This window comes from Leguminivora glycinivorella, chromosome 16 (genome assembly GCF_023078275.1).
Source record: "Leguminivora glycinivorella isolate SPB_JAAS2020 chromosome 16, LegGlyc_1.1, whole genome shotgun sequence".
In the NCBI taxonomy this organism is placed as follows: Eukaryota; Metazoa; Arthropoda; class Insecta; order Lepidoptera; family Tortricidae; genus Leguminivora; species Leguminivora glycinivorella.
In genome coordinates this window covers 4,652,364-4,663,180 of record NC_062986.1, presented here as the reverse complement: position 1 = coordinate 4,663,180, position 10,817 = coordinate 4,652,364, and the positions used below count along the sequence as shown (strand labels likewise).

The window sequence follows — 10,817 nt, the reverse complement described above, 5'->3', positions numbered from 1 at the left end:
AAATAGTGCGAAGAGGACGGCCTGATGTTATATCGTTTATCACGCGACCGTGCTTGCCTGGCAGCCAATGCATCGCTGCGTACTGCAGAATTGCAAATAAATATTAAGCCATAAATTATTTGTTTCATAAAAACTTTTTTTAAATAAAATGTAGGTACACATCTGCATAACTCCCTGTTCAAGTAATCTGTGGTTCTGCGACATCGGGATTTGAAGAGCAATCATTGATATGTAAAATCATAGTCACAGGAACTTGACACATATCAAATTTTATCAACATCGGCACAGATCATCATATATAGTACTCGGCCACTTGCACCAACGAAAATGGAGGGTTAACCCGAGGCTTAAACCACCATTTTATATGGAATTTGACAATTGACAGCCCACTAACCCTGAGTTAAGTAGTTGGTGCATGTGGGCCTGGTCAGTGGCCTAAATAGAGGCATAGGTATCAAATTTACGAAATAAATAAACGTATGGTAGTAAGTGCACTATTTTAATATGTAATCATCTAGCAATAAGTAACATTATCGTTTGAGTAACAATGACTTAAAGCTCATCCAGTCATGTTTGAGAGATTACAGTGAATAGATAAATCCCCAACTGCACAATAACATACCTACTAATTGACATTACCGTTAAATTAACACGTTAAACCTGCCGCGTTGTCGCTTTAATCGGATAAATGTGTACTAAAAATGGTCGTCCGGAAAACCTCCACCCCTAAAGCACAAAAACTACAAAATATTAGGTACATATTGCATAACGAAACACGATTTACGATGGAAAGTCAAACGCGCGGCTCACGCTGCCCAGTCCACGCTCGCAGCTCTAAAGAACGACCGCTCGGCCTAGCTACGCGCGAATTTTCCGAACGCGTTTCAAAATTTGAATTTCGAACTTTTTATTCTTTCCCCAATTCGGAAATTTGCCAGTATTTTCAAGTGAATTCTAATCCCAACTGTCATTCTCAAGTTATTTTTTTTTACGGCGATATGGTAAACAAAGATCATAGACATTGATAAGGCTGTACTTGCCGCCTAAAAATAAACTGTCTACCCTCACTGGCTATAAGAAAGTGCTGATGACTGAATAAAAATAAAACGCGGATTTCCAATATGGCGCTAGGAAATATTAGACTTATGTTTAAAGGATGTGTACATTTAATTTGTATTGCGTGTTTAATAGTTCGGACAGAATCGACTGAAAGTGAAATAGTGCTAGTGAATGAACTAAATTACTCTAATAAAACTTTAAACACAATTGCCGAAGAGATCTGCAATACTTTCACGGTAAGAAATATTTTATTTAATAGTAGATTATTTCTCATTGATCAGATTTATCACTTGTATCGTTTTATTTGATCGTGTTCAACGGTGTGATACTATAGGTACAGCACGACCACGGATGATTTTATTAATTCTGTTGCGGTACAAATTCACGAATAAAAATGTACTTTTTTGTACTTACGTTTTAAAAAAATGTACCCTTATGGTTTCGGAGTTTCGACATAGGGGCCGTGGTCGTGCTAGGTAGGTACTCCCTGGCACGACCACACTATATTTAATGATTTTTTAAATTTCTGTTGTGGTACCAATTCACGAAAAAAAAATGTACTTTTCTGTACGTACCTTTTTATAAAAAGTACCCTCATGGTTTCGGAGTTTCGACATGGGTTGTGGTCGTGCTAAGTTTTTGAAGTAATTTACATAGTACAATTTCAAAACACTTGTTTAGTATTCTTTTGACCATCAAATTAAACATAAATATAGTGTGGTCGTGCCAGGAAGTACCACCTATCTAGCACGACCACACCCCATGTCAAAACTCCGAAACCATGAGGGTATTTTTTTTAAAAGGTAAGTACAAAAAAGTACATTTTTTTTTCGTGAATTTGTACTGCAACAGAAATTTAAAATCTCATTAAATATAGTGTGGTCGTGCCAGGGAGTAGTACCTAGCACGACCCCGGGCCCTATGTCGAAACTCCAAAATCATAAGGGTACATTTTTTTTAAACGTCAGTACAAAAAAGTAAATTTTTTTTCGTGAAATTGTACCGCATCAGAATTAATAAAATCATCCGTGGTCGTGCTGTATAGTATCACACGTTCAACGTCATCCATGAATGAATGCTAGTAAAATGACGTAAATAAAAAACAAATATAGTTACCTACAATTGTTCACATGTAATATAGTTACTTGTAGAGAATTCACCTACTTAGGAGCTGAATGTTTATCTATGATTCACCTTTCTGTATTTCATACCTTACCTGCCATGAAAATAAATAAATATTATAAACCTACAAACATAAGCTTACAGTAAGCTCAATAGATTAGGCTGAATTTCGGGTAGATTGTGCATATAAGTACATGATGGCGATATATATTTATTTGTTTAGATCATAGGTTTGTGTTTTATATGACATCTTAGTATTTACAATTGTGCATTAAATACTATTTAGTCTCCGACGTTTGGCCGAATGTTTGACTGGCAGAGAATGCCTTGAGGCGTTAAGTCCGCTTTGTGCAAATCTTGTAATAATTCACTCACGTAAAACTGTAGAATTATTAAATAAAGTTAAAAGTATAACTTACTTACTTACTTGCATACAAATTTGTATGCAAGGGGGTCTACTTTTCTCTGCAGCTGACTGTACCTATGCTAGAAATTATTAATTTCCCAGTAGCAAAGGAGGAATTTTGTACATACTGTTTGGATGGTATGAATCTGAAAAAATAAAAGACAAATTAAAATACGAGCTTATCGCGTAATTTATAGCTTAATAGAGGTAAAAAAATAAACATTCAGTCGAATTGAGAATCTCCTCCTTTTTTTGAATACGGTTAAAAATACATAGATACCTTGTATCTATTGTATTGTTAGTATATTTAATAATATAAGTATACCTGTGCATTGTGCAATACATATTATAATGTATGTGTAACACACAACGCGGGCAGTTTAAATTTTACGACATTTGATCTGAACGCTTGAAATATTTAAAAGTTTTGTAATACCTACTTTTATATAATATACTTGTATTTTATTCCGGACTGTTCCGGACTGTCCGGGCGGTTTTATTTCGAATCGAAGGTTTTATATATCTTAGGTAATTTTTTTTACATTTTTGTAACTAAACTAGATATAATATAATTAAGTTTTGTTTTTAAATAAGAAAATGGCAAAAGCTTAAAAAACAGCGCCTGCTCTTATGTACACCGCATATGTTATATTTCACTTTTAAATACAGTTGTCGGTTATACAGGCGTATTGAAATCTACATCCATACTAATATTATAAATGGGAAAGTGTGTGTGTCTGTTTGTTTGTCCGTCTTTCACGGCAAAACGGAGCGACGAATTGACGTGATTTTTTTAAGTGGAGATAGTTGAAGGGATGGAGAGTGACATAGGCTACCTTTTGTCTCTTTCTAACGCGAGCGAAGCCGCGGGAAAAAGCTAGTATACTTATATATTTTTAAATACCTCTCATACGTAATTACAATACGGTCTACTTAATTGAACCAGATATATGTATATTATGTTTTAAGTATTTATACATGTAAATATTGGTAATTTGACGACCAGTCTGGCTTAGTGGATAGTGACCCTGCTATTTTGTGTGATGAGCACAGTCTATATTTTTTTCCTGTCATGATGATTTCTATGTATTTGCACAGAATATATAATAGTACAAGTACAGAAGGCCCACTGCTTTGATGTTTCCGAAATGCCGCCTTTTTAAATACCTACAACATTCTTACAAAGAAACGAGCCGCACGTGCGCGGCGTCCGGTGATAGGGTTACCAATGGATCCAAACGAATTAATACTCACATTAAATGTTATATTATTATATTCAAGTCTTGAGTACTTTCTAGGTATATACGCTGTATTTATATATTTTTGTTCAAGGTTCCAACATCACAAGCCTTATTGAACTTTTCCGTGGGACTTAATCAGTAGTAGATCTGTATAAGAATGTCTTTTGGTATTTATTTTATTCAATATGTCTATTTAACTAAGTATTATTAGCCATTCCACCCGCGGACATCGCTTAAAAAACCTCGCGACGTAAAGTAACAATAGAAAGTGCGAACGTGCATTCCGTGAGAATGTGCGCCACCCCTGAGTAGGCCGCGAACTCGCGGCCGCCAGGATATACTTGTAGCGCGGCGATAGGATCGCGGAGTGAGCCGCCCCTGGTATTTGTAAAATTCTACACTGATCGGCGATTGACCCTAGTCACACCATGGAGAGTGAAGTCAGAGTCTATTAGCTCACCGATTCAGTAATGGTATATTCACTCTTGCTTTAAAGAGACCGAGGTCGTATTTTTCTGGGAGCACCGATGGTGGGGATTTATCCATACTAATATTATAAATGGGAAAGTGTGTGTGTCTGTTTGTCCGTCTTTCACGGCAAAACGGAGCGACGAATTGACATGATTTTTTAAGTGGAGATAGTTGAAGGGATGGAGAGTGACATAGGCTACTTTTTATCTCTTCCTAACCCCCCACTTCCCTAGGGGGGATGTTTGTATGGAGCATTCCGCAATTTTCGAATTTATGGTTTAAGACATTTATTATCTCATAAAGAATTCCACGCGAGCGAAGCCGCGGACAAAATTAAAAGCTATAGTATTCAAATAATTAATTGAAATACGGTTGTACTCACGTTATTATATCGCTATTGCTGCGACATGTTTCGGGCCAATTCGGAGGCCCCTCTTCAGGCGTATAGGAGTTCGCAGCAATAGCGATATAATAACGTGAGTACAACCGTATTTCAATTAATTATTTGAATATGTCTCACGGAAGTTTAACGTGTATAGCTATAGTATTATTGTTAATTCATGTTCATTCAATTATTTATCCTATATGCTATCCTATATCCTATATCCTAGTGCATATGCACGCTGTAACTAGCTTTGCACTTGCAGTTTTGATCGTGGCTGGTTTTAGTTAATGAGTTATTATATCACGTCTATAAATATCTCAATCAGGTTAATTAAGACAATCGGTCTCTTATCTTACTATATTCGCTGATATAGTACTACGTATACTACCTCTGTTGCTTTGTATATTATCAATAGTAGTAAACTACCCTTTGTGACCCGGACTTGGGCTTAAGACTGTCTAATTGTTATTGTTTAATTTACATACCTACTCGTGACTTGGTAATTGAAGACCTTGCGAACCCTCATCTGGGTAATTTTTTTTAATTTGTCCCCATCACTTTTTTTTTATTTGGAATTTTTTATGAGGTTCCCACTCAGAATCGCGAGCTCTTTCAATCCTAATAGGAGAAAAAAAGTGTCCTAAGGTTTTTTTCCCATTCCGTTACCATTTTTTTATACATTTTGTATGGAGGTAACGGAATGGAAGGTATGAAAAATTTATGGAAGTCTTGAGACATTTTTCTTCTCCTATCAGGATCGAATGACCTCGTGATTCTGAGTACGAATCACGTAAAAAATACCCATGTTACAAAAAAGTGCGATGGAGAACTTTGAAAAGAATGGCCATCTCGTGCAGTGTGATGCCGGCATCAGAATATTGCATCTTCCGTCTCGTCCCGTGGGTGTCGTATAAGTGCGTTTTCACATTATCCGATCCGATATCGGAAATCGGAAGGATTTCAATGGAAAAAATCCAAGATGGCGCCTGTAATGTATGGGACATCCGATACCGGATCGGATAATGTGAAAACGCACTAAGGCGACAAACGGAAAACCGATGACGACGGCAGACATGTACAATAGGAGAGACGACTAAAAAAAAACGAATTAAGTCCGTCAATTAGATTATCAAAGAATATTAGACCCGTATTTTTTCTTTTTTCTCCTAAACGAAAAATGACGACGGTACAGTGCGTTGAAGTTTCGCGTGACGTCACGCCTAGGAACAATTTTTACTTAGAAGTGACGTCACAAGCCCCCACTCCGGAACTTTGATGCTCTATTATCTTTGCATTTTTTCATTAATTATAAAAGCGTAAAATATGTGTTCAGTATTTTTGGACGATCTAACTGACGGACTAAACAGAATGCCATTTTTTATGTAGTCGTCATCCCTATTGCATATGAGCAAGGTTCGTCCGTAACTTTCGCAGGGTCCTTGCTCACGAGATCTGTGCCAGTGTGCAGTGTGCACGCCGTCACCACAAAAAAAAAAAACTATACTCCGCCATTTTTTCCTTGTTTCCTAATTGACAACATTTCATATTTTTGAGTACTACTTTTTATTGTTTGGTTTGAAAGAATTTAATACTAAAAGATACACGTATTTTTTTATTTTTCCAAAAACTGCTATTTTAATGAGAAAATCCCTTCTTATTACTACTTCGAGCAGAAAGAGCGTAAGTTACATTCAAACGTCAAGACACAGCTTCGTGACGTCACATGTGTTGTTTCATACACCTAAGAAAACGACAAAATCATTTCTAAAAAAAAGTTTTAACAGTCAGCTCAAACAGTCCGGTATGTCTGACTGTCAAGTGTCACTGTCAACCAATAGTGAATGACTACGAACCATAGACTAAGCCATGAAATTTTTAATATCTTTGCTACGAACTGTGATAAGTGTCACTGTCAAATTCAAGTGACATCCCAACTGGAAGATTATTTTGTTATAGTGGCAGCTCTAAATCAGCTATTTGACGTCACTTCCCCTTTAAACTATTTTTAAGATTTTTTATACTAAAAATACGGAAAAAAAATTAAAAAAAATTATTCATGTGATCTACATTTAGGGACATTGAAAATTTTGAAACGTTGTCAATTGTATTAATGACATAAAGACGAGTAGAATAATTCATAATTCATAATTTCATTACATAATAATCATGTGGTACAAAACAGGTGTTACAATAAAGTAAGTTCACACATAACCTGTTAGGGCATAGCAAGTATTCCTTAAAACTAAATTATAACTAGGAAGTGCAGGTACATTCATAAGTTACAGTATATGTCGCGGTGAGATAAATCCCTAATCACGTGCTAGCCCTGCTATTCGTTGCTTCTATTCGTTACTTCTATTAAGGGAGGAGTGACGGAGTCGAAAACTCGGTATTGAATGTGCTCCAAAAGTGCGATAAGTACGTTACAAAAACACTGTTCTGAACCTACGGCGCCTTAACTATAAGTAACCTAACCTGAGTCACATTCAAATATAGTCGCTCTTTAAATTGCCTCGGCTATAATTTCCGTACCTTTATTGACAAACAACATTCAATCGATTTACACGATTAAAACATTCAGTATTTTAACTTGTTTAGACGAGATCAAAATTTTGTTGTAACATGCCTAGTATATCTACGGTTACTAAACCGGCGGATAAATAGTTATTTATGTGACTGGTGCATAATGAGAGGAATTAAAACATGAGTGGTGTTTTTGTGAAATGAGCCAACTCAACTCAATGAGAAATAATATACTTGAGTGTTTAATGCCTTATGTACTACACTAGCTTTTGCCCGCGGCTTCACTCGCGTTAATTTTGAAAATTGCGGAATTCTCCATACACACGTCCAACCCCCATTTTAGGGAAGTGGAGGGTTTTAAAGGGACATAAAGTAGCATATGTTATTCTCTATCCTTTCAACTATCTCCACTCAAAAAATCACGTCAATTTGTTACTCCGTTTTGCCGTGAAAGATGGACAAACAAACAGACTCACGCACTTTCCCATTTCTAATATTAGTATGGATAACTTTCTCTATGTATACAGAGTGGGGCCTGTAACAAAGGCGAAGAATTGAACTGTAGGCTATTCTCCTTATACTGATCAACATTTGTTCAGTAACTTTTAAAAATTATGAAGTCTTTAAATTTTTAATTTTTCATACAAAATAAATATTAGCTTCAATGTACGCCATTATTGTTGTCATTGACGTTGTCTGTCACACTGTCTGTCAATACATTACCTCTTAGAAAAAACTTTCAAGAGTGATAAAAATCAAAATACCTACAAGTTATTTTTAAAAGTCGCCGAACAAATGTTGATCAGTATAAGGAGAATAGCCTAGAGTTCAATTCTTCGCCTTTGTTACAGGCCCCACTGTATACCATACAAAAAAAATATCGTAAAAAAAAAGAATAAGTACTTAAGTATAAGTACTTATTCATGAACTGTATCTATGTATCCATACAAAAAAAATATCGTAAAAAAAAAGAATAGGTACTTAATACATGATATCATGCCAATGCAACGTCTTCATCTATGTATCTCTTATGATGATAGTTTGTAAAAACCCTATTGCGCTAAGATAAAGTAAATTAAAAAAAAAAAAAAAAAATAATAATAATCTTTATTGCCACATCTTAATACTAAGTATACAAAACATTACATTACATTTAGTTTCATATTCGTTCCAATTAATACGAGTTGGTTGTATCGAAAGCAAAATGCGACTGGAATTCGCATGCGACCATTATCATCAGTTGATTTTGAAATGATGCGACTTGACATTTATAAAAAAGTTCGAATACGGCCCCTGTACGATATTGTTCCTTAGCTGGGTCGGAAATTTAATTCTTTGACTGTACTAGATCAAGATACTGAATACTTGAGAAAGAAACTTAACTGTGTCCACCAAACACTCCTAACCTCGTCAATTTCCCAACATCGATAACAAATCCTCAGGCATAAAATGCACCGGATATTATAAACTTTAATATCTCGGCAGTATCGTAGCATATGCGATAAAGCTATATTGTACGGAAATTTACTATACACGGTGTAAAATGAGGAAACCGAATAATTTTAAGAGCGTTCCTCATCATATTAGAAGAGTAAAATGTTATATACCTAAACAACTGAATTTCGCCTACCTACTTTCAGAGTTATAAGCATTTAAAAAAATAACAATTACTTATTATTTCTCATAACAAAACGCTATTTTAATGGCGATGATGCCGTTATCGGACATAATCTAACTATCCTCGTTGATAGATGTCAGAGACAAACTTTTAACTCATTGCAAAAAAGTGTTTTTTAGAAAAAAATGTTAATTTTAATTTTAAGTGCCAGTTTTACTAATAATTTTTATGTGAAAATGCATCCAAAGAAACTAAAAAAAAATACACAAAATAAAAGTTTTTTGGCGAAATTCGCTTGACGTCATATCGTCGGGGATAGTGCAATACCGCGTATCTAACAAAACACATAGAGTTCAACACGGGAACAATTTACAAGGAAATAGGAACTTATTGACTTTGTTAGTTACGCGGTATTGCACTATCCCCGACGATATAACATTTTATCTTTACTTTGCCCTCATAAATGCCTAGTTAAAATCTTTCGGTTCCTTTATGTTACACCGTGTATAATGTAGTTACAAATCTCGTTGAACGAATGTGGCAATGCGCATGATTCAATGGTCAGAGTAACCTTTAAAATTAGCATTTAGGTCATAAACGACACACAAATAAACAAAAAGGCAAAATCAATCTATTCATGAAATAAAAATAGGCTCGCTTGACAGCGCTCATTAACGAAGTTTCCGATTTGACTTGGGCAAACTGCTTTCGTATTTGTGGATATTATCCTCTATAGACTGCCTATCCGAGGGGAAATAATATTCTCGCATCGTGGCGAACTAAATTCAACTTTTTGCAGCAACTAAAGCACTTGAAGAGAAATAACTATTAGGTACCTACTTTATTTTGTTACGCACGCCGTGTTTATGTACCTTTAAGGAACTGTGACACCATGCCCTTACATGTATTAGCTTGTACCACAGAATATATAATAGTACACTTGTACGTGGTTTGTACGTTATTAATGTATCGATGTCAACAATCGTTGGTAAACCATAAATAAATAAATTACACGCTAAGGAACGTAATGATTGTCACTTTAGCTAAGCCGGCCAATTCCCCAGATTCCATGATTAATTACATTTTTTCATCCATCCAGTCGGTATATCATACTTCCAATTATATGTGACAATCCATCACAGAAAGGCCCTTATGGCAGGTATTGAGTTAGGCACAGATCCTAAATCTGCATTAAATAAGCTATCTAATACAAAAAAAATCATGGCCCTAGGCCACGTACTTTTTTTTTAAAAAATCATCAAGCATACACATGCTAAGTATTGCACTTTTGAGAAAACGTGAAAAGAAGTTTGAAACTCACTTTAAGGGTGTTCCCATTGGAAGTTACATAGATGACGATTGATTGTGTATCTCAAGGTACATTTCTTTGAGAATCAGTTGTGATTGTGTTTCATCGACTTCCAGATCATGAAAAATCGAGCTTTGATTAGGGCAAGTCGCTTATAAGAAAAAATTAGGAAAACATATTTTTTTGGCTTTTCTTCTAATATGTTGCTATCTGAACTATAGTACATAGTTATATATGTTTCAACTTACATTTAAGGATAGAAATAAAATCCCATGGTTCATTAAATATGTATATTTTAATCAGAATATCACAATTAGAATATTTAACATCTGCTCCTATAATAATAATAATTTTCGTATAGAGACTTCTAAATTATATTTAATCAGTCTACACATTTATAACTAAAGTGTCAGAATTATTCTGCATGTCTTATTTTTTTATTTATAAATTTTTAAAGTTACATAAAAATCACAAATTATTGACTCCCATACATTTGGGAAAAGGGCCCTTATGACCATCACAGATAAAAATTACTCATTGCTAATGTATTTTATTATTTTAGTTACTTATCTTGTATTATAACAGAATACCAAAGAAAAAATGTTATATGAAGTAAACTTAAAATCTTGATCATTAATCAGTAATTCTCATAAAACGTTTATTATAATTATTAATTCACACAG

The 10,817-nt window shown here is 34.8% G+C and overlaps 1 protein-coding gene across 1 annotated transcript in view; it reads left to right on the top strand.

Annotated features, from left to right (window-relative positions):
• The first annotated feature begins 818 nt into the window (after positions 1–818).
• Positions 819–10,817, top strand: part of LOC125235000 (tyrosine-protein kinase receptor torso-like) — a 33,741-nt gene continuing 23,742 nt past the window's right edge. The window contains exon 1 of the mRNA XM_048141449.1: positions 819–1,295. Coding sequence (XP_047997406.1) covers positions 1,122–1,295 — 174 coding nt within the window. The 5' untranslated portion in view covers positions 819–1,121. The remainder of the gene's footprint in view (positions 1,296–10,817) is intronic.